At 39.6% G+C, this 27,099-nt stretch overlaps 1 protein-coding gene across 1 annotated transcript in view; it reads left to right on the top strand.

Moving 5' to 3' along the window:
* Positions 1 to 19,331, top strand: part of MKI67 (marker of proliferation Ki-67) — a 28,366-nt gene extending 9,035 nt beyond the window's left edge. The window contains exons 7-16 of the mRNA XM_082308723.1: positions 1,706 to 3,220; positions 3,546 to 3,784; positions 4,516 to 4,939; positions 7,052 to 7,167; positions 7,389 to 7,560; positions 7,649 to 7,783; positions 11,721 to 12,472; positions 13,638 to 13,713; positions 14,287 to 17,388; positions 19,073 to 19,331. Coding sequence (XP_082164849.1) covers positions 1,706 to 3,220; positions 3,546 to 3,784; positions 4,516 to 4,939; positions 7,052 to 7,167; positions 7,389 to 7,560; positions 7,649 to 7,783; positions 11,721 to 12,472; positions 13,638 to 13,713; positions 14,287 to 17,388; positions 19,073 to 19,230 — 6,689 coding nt within the window. The 3' untranslated portion in view covers positions 19,231 to 19,331. The remainder of the gene's footprint in view (positions 1 to 1,705; positions 3,221 to 3,545; positions 3,785 to 4,515; positions 4,940 to 7,051; positions 7,168 to 7,388; positions 7,561 to 7,648; positions 7,784 to 11,720; positions 12,473 to 13,637; positions 13,714 to 14,286; positions 17,389 to 19,072) is intronic.
* Positions 19,332 to 27,099: the final 7,768 nt, after the last annotated feature.

The following is a 27,099-nucleotide window of genomic DNA, read 5'->3' as shown; positions in this document are numbered from 1 at the left end:
AGCAGTTAGCCTGGGATTGGCACAACCCATATATATGGCTTTAAGTGATTTGTGCGAATTCAGTTTATGAAGATTACAGCGAAGAAGAGAGTTCAGTACACCAGCTTTGCAAATGCAATACAAACGGCAGCGGAAACTGATATACAAAACAAGCACCTATTACATTTTACTTTTCAGTGGCATCGAACGAGTATAACATGGCAAGTTCACCTTTGTGATTAAAATTCAACTTGCGGTTCTCTGCTGACCTAGAATACAGCTAGATCCCTTTTGAGCAAATATTGCATTATGTCATGTATTCTTTCCTAATAAGAAATTGAAACAGGTATAATTTTGGAGATATATAGGAAGGGTTAATTTTCCTGATTGAAATAATAGTTTACAATACCTGTTTCATGTAGACCCAGTAAATATCTTCTAGAGCTACTAAGGCTGGGTCGTTATAGGCCATGGACTGGTTAAATGCCAGGACTTCACCTTCCCATCCTTCTTGTCTTAAGTAATGCTACTTTCATGGGAAGATAGAAGGTTTCTTAGATGGAGGCTATTTATCTACAGACAGGTTTGCTTTTTGTGACAAATGTTTGTTCCACTGCAAAAAACCCAGGCCGTTTCAAAGTGTTCCATTCCAGTGGGTTGTTGTGAGCGCATCTGTATTCACAGGATCTGGGTGCTGGGATCCCCCACGCTGTCCTATGGCACAACAGTCTTTGCTTCATTGTTCTATCAACTTTAAGGGAACAACTTGTCAGCTCAGTAAAAAAAATACTGATGTACTTGTCTGCAGTTGGGTAAAAGCTTTCATGGAGAGATCTAATTTCCTGTTCTTTCCCATGTTTCTCTTTTCCCCTTTCCCAGAAGATAATAGACAGGCTTTTCCTTGTATGTCAGAGTCCCTACCTTCATCTTTACATGGGTTATTTCCCATCACAATTAAGAAAAGTCAACATGTATGAGCACTTGTTTCGGCAGGCGTTCGTACTGACATAAAGCAGTGTTGAGAGATAGAGCTTGTAGATGTACAGATGCACAAGAGGTCTCAGCTTTTTGCCTTAAAAAGGCGCCTCTTATGGGATGAACTCCGTTAGCTCGCACATACCCCTTGCTCATGGAAACACGAAGTGAAGCACGCGGCCTCAGGCTGCCTTGGATGCGGTTCCAGATTGCAGCGGAGTGGCAGCACCCGGGCGGTCACTTGCTGTGTCTCATCTGGGAAGTGGCAGCTCCACTTTATAGCCTGGCTTGACCCTAGAGAAGCATTGCCACAGTTCAAGCAGTACAGCACCTGTGTAAACGCAGGACAAAAACCAGACTGAATTGTGGTAAGCCAATCTGAATGGTGGCTTAATTCTGTGCTCATAGATTTGTCTCGTGGCAGCCCTGAAAGATGTACGTGAGCCATTGATTCCGACAAGAACAAACGCGTGAAATACCAAGTGCCTTACCTGAATATGGGATAAGTTCCAGATTACAACTTAAAGTTTCCGTTAAACATTTAGATACTAATTCTTCTATTACAAGATAAATTGTTATTGTTAACAGAGCTTTATTTACAGTACTGTATCCTGGACCCTGGTTGACTGTCTTGGGGGTGGAAAGGAAGGAATTTTTATCTGTATGGAACTCATATTTGTAGTTCTGCAATTTTTAAGTAGCTCTGCATCTGTATTACTTTTTGTTTTGCTTTGTTTTGCTTACTTTGTAGATAATGCTGAGTGTGAAGAAAAAAATGCCAATGAAAATAAACAAAGTACAGAGAAGAATATTTCCAAACCTTTCCCCATCAAACTACAAACACCCAAATCTTCACACAGAATACATCTATCTAATAAAAAGCAAAATGAAATGTCTCCCTTTAGTAAACTCTATGAAACGCTGAAATGTGAGATTAAAGTGAAAAAACCTCTGCAAGAGGGAAATGTATCTCAACAAGCTGCAAAAGAAGATGGTAAGAGCGTTCTGGTAGAACCAAGTGCTCGAATTTCATCATCGGGTTGTGTTTATGATCTGGGAAGCCTGACTAAAGAAAAAGAAGTAGGCAGAAGTGAAGATATTGAAGAATGTAAAATAAAAATAAAGCAAGAAGTAATCAGTTCGGAATGTAACCAGATCTCAGCTGTAGGAAGTGCTACCAAGAGGAGTTCTACCAAAAGTCCTCGAACTTCTGTTTCAAAGGAGATGTCAAGAGATACTGGTAAAAGAAGTCACTTGCAGGATCATAAGGAACTAGGTACAGCAGGCGGATCTAAAGGTACTGAAGTTGCAGCCAAACCCAGTAAGGAGAAGGATGGAAATGCCGCGTTTTCACTGAAGCCGTGCTCTATAGAATGCTTGGATTATGCAGATGAAATGAAAATATACAGCTCTGCAATAGCAGTAGATAAACTAGCACAAACAACTAACACGACAAATGTTTCTGAAGTAGATAAATATGTTCTGTCTACACCAACGCCCAGAAGGAAGAGTCCCCGCTCTCAGTTCGTATCGCCTACCAAAGAAACTAGCGGGATGAATCCTGTAAATACCGATACTCCAACAACTCGACGACGTGTGTCATTGAAACGTAAGTCTCTCTCAGCAGTTTCAGCTGAAATTCAAAGGGAAGATTCAGTGTGCAGAAACGATAGCCTCAAACAACTGTCTTTGCCGGAAAATGAATGCTTAAAGCAAAGACGAAATAGTAAACAACATACACCAGGAAAACCTGTAAAAGAAGAAGTGCTGAAAGAAATTGGTGATCAGGCAAACTTTGTTAACTCAAAAGAGGGACACTCCGAAACTCCTGCCTCTCTTTCTAATTCCAAGAGTCCCAGAAGAAATAACAGGCAAAGTAAAGAATTATCAAACAAAAGTGTCCATTCAGAGACGCTGGCTTCAGAAGAGTTGACATCAGATGTGGCATCTCCTGCTGGTCAGAAATCTGACTCTGGAAGGAAAAGGGGTAGGCCAAGGACCTCTGGACTGCTAACAGAAAATGCATTGGAGACAAATGCCCTTCAAGAGCATCACGATAAGACTACAGACAGAAAAGACAGTGGGACTAACGAAGAGCTCGCCACAGAGGGGGATCATCAGAAACAAGAGTTGGAAGATGCCAGTGTTACAAGACCTCGCAGATTGTCATTGAAGAGAAGGTCTTCTGGAAGTGCTACCGTACTGAAAGACGATGAGGCTGTGTCAGAAATGAATATTTCTGGCCTGTTGGCTGGAGAAGAATCAGGTAAGTGTGTTCAATCCCCTGTCTCATTTTTGTATTTGAGCAATTCTCGTAGCGTTTTTATGAGAATTCTTCCACTTACATAAAACGCAGAGCTTATTGCTGACATTAGTTCTAAAATATTTATCATGTAGTCATATTTGACCATAAAAACACACAATAATATGTATAAAAGTTTACTCAATTGTTTCTGTTTCTCTTTAAGGTAAGTTACCTTCTGATATATTTCCAACTTTAAAATGCATGTGTAAGCACTGTTTTCTATGCTGGTTAAAATGTTGACTTGGATTTTTAGATATATGAAAATATTTTTAATTGTTATTTTTAGGCAAGACAAAAAGGATATCTCAGAAGAAGAAAAATGGTGATTTGTTACTCCAGCCTTTGGGAAAAAGAAAGAGAGTGTCTTTTGGTGGTCATCTAAGTCCAGAACTTTTTGATAAAAGTTTGCCTCCCAACTCTCCCCTTAAAAGAGGTGCGATTCCTGCGAGGCTGAGCTTACCATTTGGAAACTCACCACGTGCGGTTCTGAAAAAGGCTCAGGGAGTGAAGCACTTTGCAGTCCAGGTAAATGTTACGACTAATCAAGTTGCTGAGACAACTGATGTGAACAGAATTTATAAATTCTAAGACTTCTGAAACGTAATTAAAAATTAGTAGTAAACCTTGTTAGATGTATGTTGGGAAGTAGAAATTTTAATTGCAAGTTAAGATGGTATTTAAAATCAGCAAATGTTAATCGGCATTTTTTTTTAACTTCTCCATTGTAGGAAAGGGCTCAGCTTACCCTTTATATCTACCTGTCTTTATACAGGAGGTGTGTTTTTATTCACCTCACACGCTATTGCTCATTCTCATGCATATGCAGGAGTATTTTTCTGTATGTTTGTGCTTAGCAGCAGTGTCTACAAGCTCCAGTTTACCATAAAAAACAGAAAACAGTAGCTTGTTGGCAGACTGTGCAAGCTACTGCCACCTGGTTTGGCTAGAAGTTTGAAAACATTTGCTGTTGGTTTAAACTAGTTAAAATGTGTGTAGTGTACTTGATGTGAACAAAACTTCTGAATAAAGTAGAATAGTTCAGTTAATTTATTCAATTGAATTTGCATGTGTCTTTTGAGACTTTTGAAATTTAAAACTTGTTACAAGTTTGTTTTCAGGCAATAGTATTTAAGGGTTTTTCAAACAATCTGATGATATTTTATACTATTGTATTTACTTGTCAGAGATGTAGATGAGCGTTTGTAGTTCAGCTACGTGCAGTAACATTTTATCTTTATGTATTTTTTTCCTACCAGGAACTTTCTGAACATTTGCAGAAGGAAAAAATGTCACCAAAAAATTTGCCAACCCAGAAGTCCCCAGCTGCCTCATCCCCTGCCTCTGGGAAGGCAGCACCTAAATTTACTTTAGGCTCTCCAGCACCTTACACAAAAGGACGTTTCTCTGTTTCTCGCGTCACGGCATCATTGCCAATCGCAGAAGAGAAGGATAGTGTTGCCGAAGACATAAATACAAAGGAGAAAAATGGTGCCCGAGTGAAAACACCTAAGTCTCCTCACGTTAACCGAGATTGTAAAACCCTTTTAACAGCTACGCCTGACAAATCAGCCAGAAGTGCACAACTTGCTTTGAAGGTCACTCCCATGAAGAGAAGAAGTGGGGCCGTAGCAGCTATCAATGCAAAAAGAAGAAGTGGTGCCTCTAATGCCAATTTACTAGGTTTGTTTCAGCAGTTCATTTTTAATATTTATCTTAATGCTTTAAAATACAGGAACAAAACTGAAGTAGGCCTGTTGTTTCGTTATGCAGAGGCCACCAAATGATTGGCATATCTTCTGACGGTTGTTGGACTTGTTGGAAAAAACTGGGAATTGCAAAGTGTTACATTGTCTCGTATTCATAAAGCAAATTGCTAAAGCATATATAAAATTGTTTAGAACATAAATCTTAATGTTCAGAAATTGACAAATGGTAGAATTAAGGTTCTCTTTGCAAGGTTAGTTGCAATAGTGATCCTTCAAGTCCTTCAAATTCAAGTAGTAGTGAACTAAATCAAATTATATCAATTACATCAATTTTGATTTGAAAATGAGCACTTCATAGCAATCTAGCTTCAGTTTGTTGTCTTTATGCTTTTTTTGTACACAGTTCAAAACCTTTGTCCATGGACTGGACTGCATTTAACTGTTGACGGTGGTATATAACAGATATAATTAAAAATAGGATGATAACTGGGTGTTAATTTGAATATTTTGAAGTTGAGCATTTGAATTTGAATGTTGAACACTGGTTTGAAATAGTTTTGACAGCACTGGAAACATAATAGGGAAACTCTGGTTCTTGACATTTTTGTCTTTGAAGAAACTTACAGATAAGGTGTCTGTCATCTGTTTTTGTAAACAGATGTTAAATTGATTTGACTCTTTCAAAGTGAAATTTAAAGTTTCCTACCAACACCACCATTCACCAAGGAATTTTTATTTCTCTTTATGTCTCCATTTTTTTGTAGTGTCATTTTAAAATTTTGAACAGCATACTATATACAATGTCCCAATGATGTTCTCATCATTGTTATTATTACACGATGAGATAAAATCACAGGCCTTCACAATACTTCCTGCTTATACAGCTGAAAGTGGTATTAGTCTTTTAGCAAAGTAAGCTGGGTTCTTTTTTCAGTGCCTTTGGTTGTTCCATTCATTTTAATAGCACCAGAGTACTTCACAAATATTAATGACGTACCGTTTTTCACCACCTCTCTGTAATGTGTAAGTGGTTTTTAATGTGAGTGCATCAGTTTTTTCCGCAATATGAAAAGAACACCACAGTTCTTAAAAATTTTGGTTGTCTAATTTGTATCCAAAGCAAATGTCTTTGTGTTTCCAATGCTTTTTCAGATAATTTCCTGCATGCTTGGCATTTTTCTACGTATCCTGAACACCCTGGCAATGACAGCTTTTGAAAGTTCTTTTTATTTACAGACTTTTGCCAACTTACATGGCAATTCTGAGAAAAGAATAATATTATCCTTCAGGAACAGCATCCCCCTTTTTCTCTCTACTTAAAAAAATAATCATTTCTTTTATATGATCCCTGTCTTCTCATAGCTTATTTGTGAAGTAAATGAGGCAGATGTCCTACCAACTGACAGCTTCATTTATTACACAGCTGCACTAATTCCCTGATTCCTCTGCTGTGTACAGAATGATGCTGTGATAAAGGTAACCTTGCTTTGGGAATGTTCAGAGTATGTTATAAGGAGAAGGTGATAGAAGAAAAATTATGGCAAGTGCGTGTAGATCTAAATGCTGTAAGCAGTATAAATAAATAATTTCCTGACTACGACATTCCTTGGGAAGGTGGTGAAAGAAAAGCTGGATACGTTTCACTTAGAAGCCATTTCTCTGATGTTAAATCTCAAGTCCCACCGGGGAAAAGTTCAGGCATAATAGTGAATGAGACTGAAAGGCTCGTGGCAAGTTTCTATTGGAAAAAATTATTTCCTTACAAAAAGCGAGGACAGAATTGGGTCAGTGTTCAGTTCTAGGATCCAACATCTATTTGCCGCTGTATGAAGATTTTGTTGTTGCTGCTGTTTTGTGGAAAAGGCCATCCTGGGTACTTGGAGACTTTGGTAAACTTCAGCTGAAATTAGATCTTCAAGTTGAAAGCGTTTCACAGAGCGCTTTGGTAGAGGTGTTGTCAGATGATACAACCACCACTTTCCTATGCCCGACTGCAGCAAATCCATTGGAATCATAAAGAAATAATTGTGAACTTCCATTTATTACACCTGAGAATGAAAGTGGTTATTTCTCTTTTGCTTCCTAGTTGCAAAATCTTGGGCAGAAGTGGTAAAATTAGGTATTGCAAGACCACAGTCAAAAACTGTTAAAAAAAGTGTCCAAAAAGGAAGATCCCTAAAGAAGAAAACCCAATTACCAAAGGTATTCTTTTCCTTTTTTTCATGTTTCTTTTATTCGTTTTTGCATAATCACAAAACAACTTGTTAGGTATTTTCCTACAGAAGCTGGAAGCTTATGAGCTTTTAGTATGATGTTAAATGGATGTTGATGTCTTTGCCACAGTGTGTAAGAAATATAGATTTTATACAAAAGGAATCTTTGTTTACAAACTTCCCCCCCCTCCCTTTCTTTCCCCTCTGCAGACTCCAGAAAGAAAAATAAAAGGTCATTTTAGTACAGGTCATGCAGAGTCACCTGCTACAATAGTGGTAGGTAGAGCTTATTCCACCACCATCAGAACGGCTGGACAGGTCCCTAAAGTGGTAAAAAATCCTATCTTGAAGCTAAACATGAACATGGACGAAAGCTTCACAGGTAAGTTTTTAAAATCTGTTGTTCACTCTGCCAACTCTGTAGTTCTTTTGTCAAAACGTATGCTCATTTCTCTGAATATAATTTATAGGAATGAATGAAATGTTTCAAACTCCCGAAAATAAGAGTGGAAAAGCATTACCTTTGGCCACCATTCAGAAGACTGATTTTACACCAACATGTACCGCAGTGGAAATTTCTGAATTGCACACTCCTGAAGAATCAGGTATGTTTGTTATTTGGAAAGAAAGGAAATGTTTAGGTATGTTTAGGGGTAGTGGTGGGTCTGCTACTTGAGACAGTGAGTAGTCTCAGCCTAGGCAGACTTGGTGTATTGAGATAAAAGGAACCATTGATTTTTATCGTGTATTAAAAGACGTTTTTGTAGTTCCAGTTAATTTTTGAGTAGGTATTATTTTCTTATTCATTCTATTTGGCATGAAATTTCAAGATGTTGAAGTATTGTTTCAGACAAATCTTCTGCTGAAGCATGGTGCTTTCTTAATCAGTTGTCTGTGGATACATCTAAATCCAGTGACAAAGTTTCATGGCAGGGAGAGGTTATTGTGTAATCTTGCAGAAAAAGTCTATTTAAATTTTTTTTTTTAAAAAGTGTCAGGTTAGAAAGATTTGTATTAAGACACTACTTTGTTGTGCATCTTTTGCTAGTAACCTTGCATACCGGTCATTGTGTCCCTGTATAACTCAGAATTCTTGAAATTAAAAGTCTGTTTTCTTGAGAATTTAGCAAAACTGAGCATCTACTGAAACACCAAGAAAAATCAAGAATAAATCCTCCGATATTTAAAATAATAATAATAATAGTTGAAATGCATTTTGCTTTATTTCAGATGTCGTGGAAGGTAGGCTTAGGTATAACAAACCTTGTTAGTAACTTCAGAAAGGAGTCCAGTAAAAAGTGTTTTCTTTGAAAAGAAGAACTAGTAGAGTGATCTTCATCCACTTGAAGATGTCCGTTATCAGCTGTTATTTATCCTGTTATTTAGTGGTTTCCTTAAATCAGTGGGCAAGCAAGCCCTTAATTTTAGATTCTATACACATCGATCCTTTTGTACGGCACGAATGCTTTAGTTTTGTAATTCAGGGAACATGTATTGAAAAAACTAGTTTATTTCTTAATCCTGCTGGACCAGGAATTTGGAAGGACTTGAACATTTTATGATTAGGACTTGACAGGATAGGAACTACAAAGGCAAGTTATTGCTAGATCCTACAAGCCTTGGTTAAAAACTGACACCAGTAGATATATGTACTTTATTGCTAGTTTGAAGATGAGGGTTATGCTTTTAAAATGAACAGAGAGAGTTTTAAGATTGAGATTAGAGCTGTAGTTAAGGATAAGGGACTCCTAGAGTTACCCTGTTCCTCCAGCCTGCAGAACTCTTACTTGGTACTGGCCTGCAGGTAGAGACTCGTTAACTGCAATTCCCTGAGCCTGATCATCCAACCAGTTCTTTATTCAGCCCGTTGCCTGTTCATCTAGCCTGTGATGTTCTTGTTTGGATACCAAAATATTGTGGGGAGACAGTGTTGAAAACCTTGTTAAAGTCACATTAAATAATAGCCACTGCTCTCTTTTCATCCACAAATCTGTTTAGGTTTTGGTTTTGGTGGGGGTTTTTTGTTGGGTTTTTTTTATTATTTTATTGTAGAAGGTAATTGGATTGGTCAGGTATGATTTTTCTCAGATAAATTGATGCTGACTGTTCCGAATCACCCTGTTCTTCCTGCGCCCAGAAGTGTGTTTCAAGAGGACCTGCTCCACTATTTTTCCAGGGACCAAAGCAAGGCTAGCCTTTCAATATTCAGGGCTTGAGTTTGAATTTATTATTCCAGCAATAGCATTTCTGGCATTATATGTTTGGTCTAAATTGTGTTTCAGGAAGAAAATAGAACTTCCTCTAAAATCTTCTATGAGTTGTTCTGACCAGACTTTTGTCCGTAACCTTTTCTTTGTTTCAGTTCTTTTTTACTAGTGGGAGGAATGATGGCTATTTCTGTTGAGAAACAGCATGGTTATGCTTGTGCTAATGCTCATGCTTACTGCGCTAGGAAATAGTGAAGGAAAAAAAAGAGATGGCACTAAACAGCCAGAGAAATTCGCTTCACTTTTTCCCAAGCTTTCCTCTAGATTATCCTTTTCTGCTATGCATAATGAGCAGGACACACAAGAATCCAAGAACTCCAAAAGTCAGTGCCTCTGCAGGGACCATAATGAATATTTGTGAAAAGTGTCTTTCCAAGTACAGGCCGCACGCAAACTGAGCGTAGCTGGCTGATGTTATTGCCGGACCTCTCTCCATTATTTTTTGATGGTCTTGGGGGTCTGGAGAGGTCACAGTCGTATGGAAGCTGGCAAATGTTGTCCCAATTTTCAAGATGAGAAAGAAGGAAGACCCTGGTAATTACAGGCCTGTCAGTCTCGCTTCAGTGCCTGGTAAAATGATGGAGAAGGTTATTTTGGGAGTTATTGAAAAACACTTGAGAGACAACACAGTTATTGGTCGTAGCCAGCACAGGTTGATGAGGGGAACGTCCTGCTTAACCAACTTCCTTTCCTTTTATGATAAGGTCATCCACGTAGGTGACCAGGAGAAGCCAGTAGATGTGGTGGTTTTTGGATTTTAGCAAAGGTTTTGATACTGTCTCTCACAGTATCCTTCTGGATAAAATGTCCAGCGCACAGCTAGGCAAGTCCATAGTACGTTGGGTGAGCAGCTGGCTGCCGGGTCAGGCTCAAAGAGTTACAGTAAATGGGGTTACATCAGGCTGGCAGCCAGTCACCAGTGGGGTCCCTGAGGGCTCAGTTTTAGGGCCAGTGCTCTTTAATGTTTTTATAAATGATCTGGACTCAGGAACTGAATGTACATTAAGTAAGTTTGCTGATGATACTAAACTAGAAGGAGCTGTGGACTTCTTTGAGGGTAGAGAGGCTTTACAGAGAGATCTGGGTAGAGTAGAGAGCTGGGCAATTGCCAAACATACGGAATTTGAGAAGAGCAAGTGCTGGATTCTCCACCTGGGATGGGGTTATCCTACATACAAATTGCAGGACAAGAGGCTGGAGAGCAGCCCCGTGGAAAGAGATCTGGGGGTTTGGGTTGATGGCAAATTGAATGTGAGTCAACAGTGTCCCCTGGCAGCCAAAGGGGCCAACTGTGTCCTCGGGTGCATCAAGCACAGTACAGCGAGCCGGTCGAGGGAGGTGATTGTCCCACTCTACACTGCACTGGTGCGGCCCCACCTCGAGTCCTGTGTGCAGTTTTGAGCACCTCAATGTAAGAAGGACATCAAATTATTAGAGTGTCTAATAGGTCTTGAGGGCAAGATTTATGAGGAGCGGCTGAGGTCACTTGTCTTGTTCAGCTTGGAGAAGAGAAGGCTGAGGGAGGGACCTCATCGCAGCCTGCACCTTCCTCAGGAGGGGCAGTGGAGGAGGTGCGGATCTCTCTGGTGAGCAGAGTCATCGCGCGAGGAAATGGAATGAAGCTGCATCAGGGGAAGTTCAGGCTGGGCATTAGGAAAAGGCTCTTCACTGAGAGGGTGGTCGGTCACTGGAACAGGCTCCCCAGGGAAGTGCTCACGGCACCAAGCCTGTCAGAGTTCAAGGAGCATCTGCACGATGCTCTTAGTCATATGGTTTAGTTTCAGGGAGTCCTGCGAGGAGCAGGCAGTTGGACTTGATGATGTTTATGGGTCCCTTCCAACTTGAGATATTCTATGATTGCATGATACAAATTTTACAAAAATCTCCTGTCATTTTTTTTCTTCCTTTCCAACAAATGTATGTTCTTTAATGTGAAAATTTCTGATTTATGTCTGATATTGCTTCAAAACGCAAAGGAAATTGCAATAAAAAAGTTGCACCACTAGAAATTTTAGGGACAACAGAAAACATTCATTTTTATATCAGATTAAATAAGGAAAAAAAAATATTTTTTTTTATAGTCAGTTTTTTAAATGTGTGCTGTACCTTGTAGAAGCGAATTACCAAATCAGTTGTTGATGCACATTTTGGGGTTTTGGTTTGTAGAAGGCTCTGGCTGTTTGAATCCATTTTATTTAGTCATACAACAATTAGAATGCTTGGACTTTCTGCATAATTCTTTTTCCAAATCACATAAATCTACTACTTCTTTCAGGAGAGATGATGGTGTCACCGTTAAATAGTTCAGCAGCTTCAGAACAGAAACAAGATAGTCCAGGAATTTGTCACTTACTGAGAGAGAAGGAGTCTCTAAAGTCTATGTTTGATGCAATATCCACAAAAACTCCTGAAAAAAGAAAAACTATGCTGGAAGAAAATATTAGTGTGGATAGTTTGTCAAGAATTCCAGAAAAACAAGCATCTCAGGTGGAATTGGGAAGTAAAAGGAGGACTCCAAAGCAGAAGTTGGAGCCAGCTGAGGTCATGTCAGGCATCAAGCAGAAGAAGATTGAAAGATCGCGGAAGACTCCAGTGCAAAAAGGGGAAGCAGTAAAAGATGTGGCAGGTGTCGCTTTAATCAAGAAAGCTCCAAAGCTGAAATATCAACCAGTAGAAGACATGATTGGAGTCAGCCGTATTTTCAAGACACCAAAGGAAAAAGTTGAACCCATAGAAGATATGTTTGGTATTAGTAGACTAGTGAAGACTCCAAGAGAGAAGTATCAACCAGTTGATGATACATTTGGTATTAGTAGACTAGTGAAGACTCCAAGAGAGAAGTATCAACCAGTTGATGATACGTTTGGTATTAGTAGACTAGTGAAGACTCCAAGAGAGAAGTATCAACCAGTTGATGATTTTGTGGGTCTGCAAAGGCTTATGGCAGAACCCAGGCAGAAATGTTCTGATTTTGAAGTGGACTATGTTGGAGTTACAGAAATGTTTGATATACCGGAGGAAATTAAGGTAAAACACTTTCTTTAGCTTTTGGAAGGGATGTATTTAGACTTTGAAGCCTGTGGTTGAAATGAATTCTTAAGCCTCCTGGTATGATATCGTGTATGTTACAGGACTTGAAATATGTCCTGCCCATAACCTGTGGAGGAAAAGATACCTTCTAGAAAAGCACCTCATGTTGATTTGAAAACTGTAAAGATGGCAATCTTTTGTCCTTGGTAGCTTTGTCCAGGTGAATGCCCCCCCTACTAGAAGACATAGCTTATTACAAATTTGAATCTGAACACTTTTTTTTTTTTTCTGGTCATTTGTTCCTGTTATGTTTAAAGCACCCTTTAAATTGCTTACAAACTAATCAAATTCTTTCTCAGCCTTCCTGTTCATAAGCAAGGCATATGGTTGGGTTTTTTGTTTTGTACAGCTGCTTCATACCCTATAGATTAAACTTTAAGTTCACTTTTTCTTTGCACGTCCAAAAGTGTTGAGCATTTGACAAAAAAGGTTACCATGTGATCAACTGATTGCTCACTATGCCCTTAAGTCTTTCCTTCATTGCTTCCTGAATGGATGCCTCTTTTATAGAGATAGCTTTGTCACTGTACATTTGCCTGCGTTAATATGTATTTTCTTTGAAGGAACCCAGTCTAAGTAGTTACTGAGGTAGGTCTGGGTTACCATTCTGACCTTATAATTCACAGCTTCATCACTCTCGTCATTTGTGAATTTTATCAGTATTGATTTTTATGTTCATTCCCAGATCCATAGATAAAATATCGAGTATCACTGGGCTTAGTGCTCATCAGTGTAGAACTACAATAAAACACTACAAAATACTCAAATGATTCAGTTTCCATACTCCAAATTGCTTTTGAGCACTCATGTAAACACTTTTCAGCCAATTAAATTAATACTTTTTTAACTTTATGCAGTGTTTGTTATCTTTCACTTTAAAAATGCTACACTAGCTCAGATGGCAAGTATTAAGTTTGATATATTTTTGTGCTAATATCAAATATATGGATGCGGTTACAAAACTAAGTCGATTTCATTTTTAGAGAAAAGTATTTGACAAGACTTTTTTCAACTATTACTTTACATTAAATTTGTATTGGTTGGCTCCATTATTTCTTGTCCTGTCAGACAAGCATTTATTGGTTATTGTTTATTCCCTTAGGTCAGATCAGTAAATGTTATGGGTTCTAAACAAGAAGATACTGCACCTCCTTGTGCTAATTCCAGTCATAAATATGGTAAGTACAAATACTTTTGCTTTAGCTGGAGGAATAATGAATACACAAGGTAATATATGTTGTTACGAAGTTTTAGCATATGTTTTAAAAATTCAAAAATATACAGTGCGAAGCATGCATAGCTCATGGAATTTGTGCAGTCATCCCTAAAGAACACCAGGTGCTGGAATTCTATTGGTGTAGAAGTAACAGTGTAGTAATTTGTTGGTATGGTCATGTTGGCATCTCCAAACGTACCAGTGTAAAAAAACCTGATGTTAAGGTCTCCACTTAAAATTATCTTTCTTTGCAAAGACTTTCAAAAAGGTAGTTTAAACCTATGAATGCTCCCTACCAAATAAACCAGGCATCTTTGGTCAGAAGCCTGGCCTTTAATCTAGGAGTTGGTTAAAATATTTATTTATTTATTTATTTAAAAAAATAAGAATATTAAGTGTGATTTGTTTGAGCAAGATGACTCTGTTAGGAAAATCAAAACTCCCAGATACTTTGATCAGGCATAGTAATGTGTAACTTTTGTTTGTGTTCTTTTCTATGTAAAATCTTTGAATGGGGGGAAAAAAACTGTTTTAGAAGACAAAGGAAGTATTTCACAAGGTGAAGATTCTCAACAGAAGGAATCAAGTAGCGAAGACCAGTCCACCCAGAGACCAGCAAGGGGCAGATCACAGAAAACAGTACATCCTGCTTCCGCAAAGCAGTGTGAAAAGGATTTGAATTTAAAAGAATTGCAAGGTCTGGGAAAAAAGAGCACCCAAGAGGAGACGGGAGAGATCAGTACTTCAGCTTCAGTAGCTAAAAATGAAGGAAGAGGAAGGAGAACAAAGCGTTGCATGCAAGAAGAAATTGTTTCAGAGCACCCTGATCAGGAAAAAGTTGAAACTGTTTCGTTTGTGGAACCACATGCAGCTACTCCAAGACCAGGAAGAGGTAAAAGGAAAGAACCGAAGGAGTTAAAACACCCAAGTGAGAATCTTGAGTCCTGTGGCAGAGATCCTTCAGTGCTACGAAAAGAACTTGCAAATATGAAACAGTCTTTGCAGGAGTATGGCATCAATGACATCTTAGAAACCAAAGATGTTCCAACCATAAAGAGAGTAAGTGTATCTAGTAGCATGCAAAATGAAAATTGTCAACTGCAAACAGGTTTAAAAAAACCTGAAAACAAATCTAATGAAGGTGGTGTAGAAGACAGTGAAGAAATGCTTCTGTCACCTGGGAAGAGGTCTAGAGGAGTAAAAAAAGTAGAAAGCACAGAACCACTGATTCCACCTAAAAGAGGAAGAAGAGCTAGAAATGACCAAGTTACACAAGCTTCTTCAGAGGACCTTCATGGGACAACAAGGAAGCTTCGCAAAGACTTATCAGCAAAGAGGATACAAAGAGATGAACAGACTTCTGGCAAAGATACTGAGACTGCCCCAGCAGAAGAATCTGAAAATGGAACTAAACTTGAAATACAGACAACAGAGAAAAGAATTAAGTCTTTAAGAAGTGCTAGAAAGCACTCAGCTGAAATAAAAGCAGACATTGGTGGGATCGCACATGAAAATATACAAAACATTCAGAAAACCGAGGAAACTTCAGCTGAAACTGATACTGAAACACAATCACATGTCAAAAATGAGATTAAAGAATCTCAGGGAGATGAAACAGAAAATGCTCAGGAAAATACAACAGAGGCATCTCAAAGATTAAAAGCAGAGTCACCTTCTGGAGAGGCAAACAAAATACCGGTTACTGCTCTGAACTTGGAAGCAAACAGAAGTGCAGTACAAGAAACAAACAGAACTAGAAACAGGAGAGGCAAAAATGACTCTTTGGAGAAAAAGACTGATGAACTCGCCAGAGATGTAACCAACCTAGAACTAATTACTCCCAAATTTAAGTCAGAAACAGAAATGGACGAATCTTCTCTCAAAAATTCTTTGAGCTCTGTTTGTGTCAAGAATACGTGCCAAGTCACGGAGGACCAGAACAACCCAGCTGGTGCATCAGGACCTGCTGCAAACAGTAACAGTCTTGCTCATAGCCGTCAAAAGTGGACAAGAAATGAACAGGGAATATTTAAACCAAAGCAAACTGAAATCCTGCAAGAGAATCAAGCACAAAACAATGGAACTGCAGGTAGAAGAGGCAGAGGTAGACAAGTTAATTTTGAACTTGAAGAAGCCAGTTCCAAAGTGGTTGGAGGAAAAAGGAGTTTACCTGGGGATGACAAAGGAATGACTTACGAAGATGGTCAACGTGAGACTTCAGAAAATCCTTCTTCACAAGTAAGGAGGAGCAGAAGAAAGCAAGTCGATTGCACGCCACAAATAGCTTGTTCTACCTTTATGGGAAAACAAACATTAATTGCAGATCATAGTAAAGACGAAGCTTTTGTAAAGGAGCAAGATTCAGTTTTGGAAGCTACTCCCTCTTCAACAGAAGACAATCCACTGAGACGAGGGAAAAGACGAGAGGTTGCTGCAGCATCACAGGCATCCCGATCTCTTTCTATCAGAAAAAGACGTGGGTTGCTAGAAGGTGATGATAAAAAGATGACTGTGAAAGAAGATCAAAATCCAGCTTTGGGAAATAAAACTTTGCAGGCAAAAGCAAATGCATCAGCAAGGGACAAAAGGAAAAAGATTGATCTAGCAGCAGAGGCAAAAAGTTCATCTTCTCTCCGGAGAAAACGTGGCTTGTCAGAAACAGATGATAAAGAGGAGAGTACTAATGAAGAACAAAATACGCCTTTGGAAACAGTGTCCTGTGCAAAAGAGAAGCCATTAGGAAGGGGCAGAAGGAAAGAAACGGCTCCGGCGTCACGCACAACTAATTACATTTCTCTTAGAGGAAGACGCGGTTTGCCAGCAGATAATGGTAGAGAAGAAGCTCCTAAAGAAGATCAAAGTGTTCCATTAGAAACTCTTGATTCACCTGTAAAAGAAAATCAAGTGAGAAAAGGCAGAAGGAAAGGAATTGCCCCCTTGTTAGAAGCCACAAGTTCTTCTCTTCAGGGAAAAGAGGGTTTATCGAAAGAGAGTGGTAGAAAGAATAATTATGGGGAAGCAAAAAAGCTGATTTTGGAAAATTCTACTTCCCAAAGAAAAATGGATCTTTCAAAAGGGAACTCGAGGCAAACAGTCACTTCACTGGCGGTTAGTTCCACTTCACTTCAAGGTTTGCCAGAAGACGGTAAGAATGAAACTCCTGAAGAACAACAGAGTATACTTTTGGAGGTAGCTCCATCTGCAAAAGAAAATCCATCAAGAGTGGGCAGAAAGAAAACAATTTCTTCCAAATCTGAAGCAACTAGTTCCACTTTAATCAAGGAAGAACCTGGCTTGCCCAAAGATAGACGTCAAAAGAGGATTCTTAAAGAAGGTGAAGATACATCTCTGGAAAATAATTCATCTCAGGAAAAAACAAGGCAATTGAGGAATAAAAGGAAAAAGGTAGAATTCACATCAGAGGCAGCAACTTCTAGCTGTAAAAATGGCAACTTGCCAGAAAATGGTAAAACTTCAGAAACTCAAAATGTGTGTTTGACATCCACTGGTTCTGAAAAAAATAGTGAATCTGGAAAAGGAAAAGAGGTTAACCCTGTACAACAGGCAACTTCCACTTCCCGCAGAAGAAAATGTCAGTTGCCAGCAGATGACTTAGCATCCAAAAAATTAAAATCAGGTGAGGCAAGAATTTACTTTCTATTTTTGAAGTATAGCTAAGTTGCATATAGATTATAACAACAATGTGTACAAAATTCTAGTATTACTGTGGGCTGCCATGCTCTAATGTATAGAGAGTAGGTCTTCAATATAGCAAGAAGACTTAAGTAAATATGGTCTATGTTATCTTACATATATATTTATATCTATCTTACATATATATATGTATATGTATATATATATTTTTATATATATATGTATATATATATAAATGTATATAATTGTATAAATGTATAAAATGTATAAAAATATATATATACATATATATATAAAAACACAAGATGTTTTTTCTAAGTAGAAGGGATCGGGTTTATGGGATATGACATGCATTCTTCCCCTGTTGGGGTATTCAAATGTCTTTGTGCTCTTCTATAGTACCGTCTCTCTCAATCCATAACAATAAATTGTTATTTAGAGTAAATACAGCAACTAACTTACATGCAGAAGAAGGTGGTAATGACAGAACATGATAATAATGTGTTCGTAGCACTCATTGTTCATCTTGTTTTCTCCTAAATACCATCTAAGCCCCTGCTTTTATATCTCTAGGTTTTGGAGGACCCTTACTAGTCATCAGCTGTGTTTTTGAAGTTGATGCTAGAAGGGCTTGAAGCTCTATTTGAGCTAAAAAGACAGCAAAAGTTCCATGCGTGTCCCATTTCCTCCTTTACTGTTTTCCTTTCCCCAAGCCAACAGAACTCTTGCTGCAGGCATCTAAAATATTCCCTGCAATTTTCAGCTTGATGCGATGTGACTTAAAAACTACCGTGATGCAATTAGAAAATATTATGAAACAAATGGATTGGAAATAACAATGAATCTTTAAAGCTACATATGGAGGAATTTCCTGCCAAATTGTGTTAAAAACCTTACTGTGATTTGACCGTGCCCTTTGTTTCATTTCTCTTAGGTTCTTTCTCTTTTCTGGTGCATGTGCTTATCCTCATATAACATGCACATCTATTTTGCCAGGTATCTGTCTTTGTTTATTGAGTTTTCTTTTGTTTCCCTTTACACACTTGCTAGTTCCTGCTTCCTGATACTGCTACACGTACTTGCCAAATGATTGATCTCTTCTGGTGCTTTACTACCTGCCTGGATTTTCTCTTCCATGGAGGTCATCTTTCCCTGCATGGATTTTAGTGATGGTTTCTATGTCTGGTGCTTGGGTTGATGCTTATCTCTTGGAGCAGCTTAACTTTTCTGTGTAATCTGGATACTTACGTGGGTGTCTAGTCTTTTCTTTACAGCTAAAAGCCTGACTTTCCAGCTTTATCTGGACCATAAAACAGTTACTACATATTCATTTTTGCAGGATTTTTCTTCGGTGTTGGATATATTTTAGTTTTACGTATCGGTAGAAGGAATTTTAGCTAAAATGATAGCTAATTGGTTTTGGTGCTCTCATTAATGTTAACCTACTTTCAGAAATAGCTGTAAGTCCTCAGGGATCTATCTTAAAGGATATTGGATGTGCAGAAGTGTGGGGTTTGCAGCTGGTTTGTTGAATTCATAGATGTAATCTTTGGAATGTAGTCATTAGGGACGTTTCCTTTAAAAACAATGTAACTGAAGATTGAATTTGGTATAAAATGTTTGATTTATGGTACAAATTTACAGTTAATTTTTTTGTGTACAAATAGAGAATGATGAGAACCGATCGCTACAAAAAGGAAGAAGAAACAAAACTAAAGAAGAACTTGGTGAAGAGGACGTAAGGGCTACTCGGACTGCTGGAGGGACGGACAGGAAGACAAGATCAAGCACAAGAACAAGCGCAAGAACAAGAAAACAGTCTTAACAGTGACGGAACCAGTTTTTAAATCAATTCAGTAATTGAAATTGCAGGTTTTTAATGTGAATTGATTTGCACTCAGATTGTAAGCTCAGATTTTGTAAAGCAATCGCTGAATTATGATATTATCAAAATATATTTCTTAGCTGTTTACAGATACAGCGTAGATATCTGTTTTAATAGATGTGTCTATGTGTAGTGGTTCTTAAACCATGGGGTGCTTGTGCAAAACGGCAAACATAAAAATGAATCTCTCTGTAACAGTATTTATCGCCGTCTTTCTGTTGATCAGTACAGCAGTCAGGAAGCCATATTGCTTTACTGCCGGTTTAATTGTAAGCTATTCTCTGCTTAAATTTTCATGTGCTTAAGTCTTATTTTTCATTACAGTCCTGTAAATATTCTTTAAAAAAAACTATAGATGTATTAGAAGAACTATTATGCTGAAATTTTGATAATTTTTTAAAAGAAACCTTAAGTTCATTGTACTGAAAAGTCCAGATTTGTAAGACATTAAATTTGTAAACAATTTGGGACCCGTGTGTTTTGTGTTCTTAAGAAAAGCTAAGAATGTGTACTTATACTGTCCTCTTAGAAGCATGTTTCCAAGATCCATCCTTCCTAGCCACCTGGCACGTTTCGGAGAGCGTACCAGGGGTCTTCTGCAGCGCAGGCACCGCTCTTGTAAACGCGGCCCCGCCGTGCAGCGCTGCCATGCGTCGGTGAGCGTGGGCAAGAGAGGCAGGAGCGGTGAGTGTGTGAAGTTGTGATGTTGCCCCTTTTGGTAGAGTTGCAATTAACGTGGAGTAGCTCGTTCGTGTGGTTTGGAGACCGTGTGGAGAGATCGGTGTCCGCAGTGGACGGGTAATAGTGGTGTGCGTTTGTCTTCAAGGCTTGCGGCTTCTTGTTACTGTATTAAATGCAGAAAGGGAAAAAATTCGTCTCAGGCATCTAAGTTTTGTGCAGTTTTAAGGCCAGAGTTAAAAGGTTACATTTTTATTGAGTCCGTGAGGAGTTACAGATGTCTCTACGGAAGGACAGTTGGATGCTACATTTGGATGTTCATGTTAGCACTTCTTTTTGGGAATGATAATGGCCCTTTCTTCACGTGAGTTCTTGTTTGTGAAGTCTGTTCTCTTTCTTCAAAATCCAAAACAGTTGGATTAAGTAAGGAACGCATTGGATGTTGTCCAGAGGTGATACTAAGATTTTTTTAATTTGGGTGTTTTTTTTTTTAACATGTGGAATGTGCTGTGTCCGTAGCCATAGTTTTTTTGAATGCTTTGGGCATTTTATCCTGTTATAATGCATTTATTTTTTCTGTCCTCCAATTCTAGCGTGTAGATTTTAAGTGTAAGATGCTGTAGATCTAGTCGTATTTTCAGATTAGCTCTATTGCTTCCTGCGTGTGTTTGCTGTGCCGTGGTTACCTGCTTTCCACTGAGCAGGACCAGTGGATGGTCCGTTCCTCTTGCAATAGTAGCAACCCCCCAAGCCTTTTTTGCGATGAGAATCGGCACCTGGTGATGGTTATTGCTTTAGGATTGAGGAGTCTCTTCTTTTTTTGATTTCAGCCTTCCAGATGTGAGGAACGTCTTTACCCAAAGCGTTTAATTGGCCTATGGCGCAGGATTTGCGATCTTCCGAACCTTCAGGTCGCGTAGCTTCGTGCATCTTGTCCCAGCACCAGCTGAAGCAGTAGGTCTGGCCTGTTACTCTCAAGAGTTTTTCAGACTTGTACCTGTTTTATTAGATCTATATTTATATTAAGTCCTAGCAGGCTGAGCAACTTCTCCAGTTTCCTCTCGCCCTACAAAAGGGTGGTCTTTTTCCCCTCATGCTTGGTTCATGGCCCTAAGTCTCTCTAACCACAAAAACAGACTCCGAAACTCCACCTTCGTGAACCTGTTGCGTTATCAGCCCCTGCTGGTGGCTTCCTAGAAGTGTCCCCTCTTGGTTTCAGAGAAGCCCAGCGACTGTAACCATCAACTGATTCGCAGAAGGGAAAGGGGACAAAGCAACTTCGCGTTTGTAACCCCTTGAAGTTAACGTACAGGGAGGGGATCGCTCGGGCAGAGCCCCGCTACCGCCGCGGTGCACATTACGAGGCTGAAAAACCCGCAACACCCAAGTGTTGCAGACACTGCTGTGGGTTGAAATCCCCAAGCTCTGCTATTCTTTGAAAGTTGTGCTAAAAGGAAGATTTTTATTGTTAGCATTGATGTTGTATCGTTTCTTACCCTGTTTTTTCCCAGCATCTGACATTCTAACGGAAAAGAGGGTTGTTGTTTGCTAGCTGAACTTTTGCAGAAGATGGCTAGATCTCAGCAGAGAGCAAAGGGAAGAATTAGTGATGCACAGTAATGAACGACCACGTGCAGGGAAAATGAAGCGCTGAATATGATGCCAAGGTGAGTGGGTTGGAGAGCGCCGCTGTGATGCGCTTACCTATCTGCCGTTGTATTCATCTGCGTCTCTTGGGTTGCAGAGGATATTTCTGTTTGGAGTACTCTGCTTTGCCTTGGCGTTCAACTCCTCGAGAAATCATTGATGCGCGTGCGGTGTCCTGTTCGCTGATCCATCTGAACGAAGGTTTCTGCTCAGAACTTGGTGTTTCTGCTCAGCTGCTGCTCAGCTTTCGCATTTACATTTCCCTGAGCCGTAAGGAGTTTTTCCTACCGCGTGTCCCGATTGCATAAATACAGCAAGCTCTCCTTGTTTTGGCTCGCTGAGAAATGTGGGTATAAAGAGGGAACACAGTAATGCTTTAACCTCTCGAGGCTTTTGATGTAAGCACCTTTCTGCCAGGTGAGCCCCACAGCCTTGCTGGGTTTTGAGCTCACATCTCTCAATTTTTCTCCTCTGTTCTCATACAAGAGAAGCAAGTGGCTGTACCTCTCTTATCTTTTCAATCTTTAATATCATTCTGTAGTTACTCAAGGCAGTAATTTCTGGCCTAAAGATAAATCAAAGTCTTAAGGCAGAGGCCAAGCCTGTTTTTTCCAGAACAACAGAAAACAGTGCTGAAGGCTATTGCTCTGTGAGAAAACTCTCCATTTTTAATCGCATAACATGCAACTGCTTCTTAAAATTATAATGGGTCACACCATCTTCTCTGATTTAGACGGTAAGCGGTCAGTGGTGAAGCATCCTCCCTACCGAAGGAGAACGAAGCCTTGAGCAGGCCCGTTGCGGTGCGCTGGCAGAGGAAGAATGCCAGGGGAGTTTCCATCGCTGCCATGAAGCGGTTGCGTTGTTTTTCATTTCAGCCCTGCTGCTGCAGCAGTAAACCACGGCACGCTGGCAACCCGGGCTGGTGAACTACTGCCTATCTTTCTGAATATCAAGGTACCTGCTGCGCATCCAGTGTGAAAGCTAGCTGTGATTCGTATGAGAGAGATGCCTGGGCAGCTCTGGTACGATGGGTTAAAGCACAGAGAGGGCTTGGGAGTGCTTAGCAATTTCCCTGCCAGTTCTTGAACTCTTACCGCAAACAGGACGTAAGGGCGCGTTGGCCTTTCTGTACAGAATTGGGCACAGCGAGTAGATCGTCCGCGAGAGGAGCAGACCAGTGTATTCCCTGAGAGGCCTTTTAGGCTTTCCAAAAAGACATCGTACATATACCTGCGTATGGAGATGCATCCAGTGCACAGGAAGAGAAAGACCAGAAACTTGCCAAGGCAGCAGATAGTTCACAGCAATGTCGGAATATGTTCGGTCCCAACTGCGTTTTCATCTAAGCCTGCGCTGGCGCTCAACTTTTCAGGTAGATGAGGAATGGCTATACTGCTCTTGATCAGCTACAACTACTGGATTTGGTGTTTCCCTTCAGAGGGAACTTGTAATCAGCTCCCCGTTATTGGGGTAATGGAATTTGGGGATATTTTAGGTAATGGAAAAAACTGAGGTAGTTTGGGCATTGAAGCCTGCTTAGTCACAGCTGCCTCTGGCAGATCCATTCAGGGGACTCTGTCTCCTCGTGCTTTTTAGGTGGTGCTCGGAGCTGAGCTGGCTCGCTGCAGTCATTCCCCAATCCGCAGACTTACAGTCAGAAGTTTTAAGGGTTGTGACAACACACGTCTGACCAATCCAGCTGTGGTCAGCACACGTCCGCTGACGAGTTTGGGGCTAATGAACCGTGCTAGAACCCAGCCGGTCACTGTGCGTGCGCTTAACAGCGCAGCGATGGGGCGTCGGAGCTTGCTCTGCGCGCAGGTACTTGGGCTTACTGGGTTTTGAGCTCGTCCACAAGAGAGTAACTGCTCTGTGTTTGTTTTCTGTTGGGCAGCTAACGCCCACTCTAACTAAACGGACTGTAAATACCGAAGTAATAACTAAAAAAGAGTCCATAAATAACAGCTGGCTGTGTCTGCTGAGATACCAGAGAAGACAATGTCTCTGCGAACAAAACAGGTCCTCATGGCCTGTTTAGACAGTCCAAGAAATTCCCTCCAAAGGATGATTGTTGGTTTTGTCCTCTTACTCTGGAAACCAACCTAGTCCTAACTGACACTGATAGAAAGAGCACCATACGCTTTTGAGGCTTACCTGTTTCAGAACAGATTTAAGACAATATCTGTTCTTGTCTCATGTCACAGAACCAGTGATTCTACATGTGACAGCAAAGGCTTTAAAGAGGATTTTAAACTAAAAAGTGTTTTGTAGGCCTGATTTGACTAGTAAACTGAAAAATATTTTGGGTTTGGAATAGGATTTGAAGATCAGCAGTCTATGCACTTCATTCTCAGAAGGAACCGAAACAGTGATTTTGAGTAAATCACACCTATTTAACAAAGAGGGGGAAAAATGGAGGGCGGAAAGGTAAAAAAATTGACCCAAGCAATGTAGATGGCATGAGAAGTGGAATTTGCTTTGTTTTGTTTTGTTTTTTAATCTGCTTCCCAATCATGGCATCCCTAAAACCTTAGCCCTAGAGTCTCAGAGGGAAGCGAAGTCCTACCATCTCATCTAAAACGAAAATGGTCTCCGCTGCGTAAGCACACGTGCAAACTCTATGACATGGTTGGGAAATGCAGGTAAACGCTGAGGAATATTTTTCTGATACTAATGAGTCTCTTTGTTTCTCCAGTGACTCTGATATGTCATTTTTTGTGTTTGGTCCTAGTCTGAAATCTAACAGGGAGCCAGATCAGATGCAATGACTCTGAATTCTGCTCCATGACTGATGTTTCTCCCCTTCCAGCTAAAATTGTCTTTTGGAAATTGTCTATTTTTCTCGTTCCTACTTTCACAGGCTGCCTCAGTTACGCGGATTTGGTCTCAAGACTAATAAGGCATACTAGTCGCAATCTTCTCTAAGGTAGGCAGTAGAGTCTCTCCTTAGGGAGTGTACCCCTTGCTTTCCTAGAAAGAGGAGAGATCTCTCAAGTCAGATCACGGTGTAAGACTAACTTCTCATTTGTTTGTAACGCTAGGAACACGCGTATCCTATGATCTTCTGTGCAAGTCCAGATCTGTTTCATGAAGAGATGAACAAGATAGGATGGGAAGTCCCTAATGTCAAAAATGTCAATCTATGGAAGTCTCTTAGTGAGTAATGTTGTTATATTAGTTGTGGAAATGTTCTTGGCAAACCAGGAAAAATAGCAGGAGAATAAGATAACTGGCTGATGTATTTTATTGTGCAAATCTGTATTTGATTGTGAGAGTACTATGCACATGTAGACTAGTGCTTTGCTCGCTACTCAGAATGTTTCCAAAGTAGATTTACTTAGTGCTCTTTTGTAGAACTGGTATTTTACATGAATTCACATTGAATCAAATTCTGTAAAGATGTATTGTATTGGCAACTACGTTTCCACTTGAAAAATTTGAAATTGCAAGTCTACCTCAAACGCACCTCCAAAGTTTTGTTTTTTTTTTTAATGAACTTCCCAGGAAGAACCGAGACAAAGCTTTTAACGGAGAGGTTAGCCAAAGAGACCAGTCTTCTCTTTCCTCTAGAAAACTTCTTCTCTAGAAAATTTTCAAATTCCCTTATCCCTCTGTTCTGTAGTGACACTTCATCATCGTTGGTTGTGTGCCAACACAAATTTAAAAAAAGGGAACATGGTAGAAAAAGTTCATTGCTAACTTTTCTGCATCATCAATCTTTTTGGTCCTTAATCTGGGCAGGTTACTTTCTTATAATGAAATAAAGAAAAGAATGGAAGATAAAATAAAGTCGGGAAGCGGAGGTTGTCTTGCTCTTATTGAAGAACTCAAAGGCAGTAGCTTTTCTGGGCATTTCTTTTGTATCTCTGAAGATGCTGTCAGTATAAGTTAAAGCTACTTCAGTCTATTTCTGAAGTTGGGTGATTAAGAAAAAGGGAGTTTAAGATGGGTGATTACCTGTCATTCTCCATCTTCCATTGCAAGAATTTTGAATGATCAAAGCAACCATCTTCGCTTTCCTACATGCTCAGTATCTATCTTATTCATGTTCTTTCTAATGGAAATAGTGAACTATTCTGGCGTGACTGGTATTTAAATATGTTGGATTTCATCATTAGATGCTGTGCACTTCATTGGTGCTACAGATCATTAGAATGGTTTTTTTGAATGGAGGATGTGTGGTCGCTGCCGTATAATTCCTTCATCCATCCCAAACCCACCGTTAGTCTCGAATCCCTTAAAACCTTTCTATTTCTTTGCGTATGTAAAGTATGATTATCAAAGTTATGTATTTAATACAAGTCTTTTTTTCAATATAGAAAGAAGATCAGATTCTGCCTTGCTGATATATAGAAAATGTTTCCTTCATAGTATGTTAATTATTCATTTTTAGTTAGTTAAGTAATAGGGTGGTTGTCAGAGGGAGGAAAGGTTGCTTCCTGGCCAAATTCTGCCTGGAAGTGTCCAGGGACCAGCAGCATTTCTGAAGTCAGACAGGAGCACTCTACGAACTTGTGGGAAAGTGTTAGAACCTGGTATCTAGATTAGGTGTTGAGTTTAAGAATCTGAAGCAGTCCTTGGAGGATTGCTTTGAGTTGATGTGTATGCAACCTTAGGGAGAAAATAATAGTTAAATAAGGGTTTACATTCCCATGTCAAGATGCCCTCGCTACTCAACATTAAATACAAATTTAGATATATCTGTGGATTAGATTCCAAGGTATGAGGTATTTAAATATTTTAGCTGTTTTCTAGCTGAATGAAATGCAGGGCGAAAACCTTCACTTTTTAGAGGTGAGTTACAGGGCAAGTAACAGTAACCATTGTTTTCTGTAGCTTCAGCTGACCTGTTTCTAAACATACTGTGTAATTAATATTTGATATACATTTAATGTCTGTGTGGCAGCGAACTCATTTACTACTTTTACCGTAATATTTGTTTGGGCTTAAGCATGAGTACAGAAAAACTGGTATTCCGTTCCTGGCGGAATGGTGATCCATGGACCAAGCCTGCTGTACCCATCTCCTGGCTGCTAGCGCTCCAGTACGTGTTCAAGGATACGAAGAGGTAAGCCAGCATTGCTTCGCTAATTTGCATGTAACAAGGGAAAATACAAAGCCTGGAATTATTTTCTGTAAGAAAGCATACAAAAATTACCTTGCAATTTGTTCTCAGGAATAGGTAAGCGTCTCAAATTAAGTTAATCTTTCCTCAAACGCTTTACTGGCAAATGCGTATGTGTGAATGTGTGGTTGCCATCCCATGCCGTGTGTCATTTGTTGTCTCTTGCATTTACACCTATACTCAGTTCCTTTCAGGAAACTGTTGATATTTCCAAAATATATATACCCTCTGTACGTTATAAATGCTACTAACAGCCAGATATTTTTGCCTGTTCAGGAAACTGAATGCCTAGTTTAAAAAGCTGTAGAGCTGCAAAACAGTGACAAAACTTAAACTATCATACTTCTATTTCACTC

Source organism: Platalea leucorodia (assembly GCF_965183815.1).
Source record: "Platalea leucorodia genome assembly, chromosome: 4".
In the NCBI taxonomy this organism is placed as follows: Eukaryota; Metazoa; Chordata; class Aves; order Pelecaniformes; family Threskiornithidae; genus Platalea; species Platalea leucorodia.
This window is presented reverse-complemented; position numbering and strand designations above follow the sequence as displayed.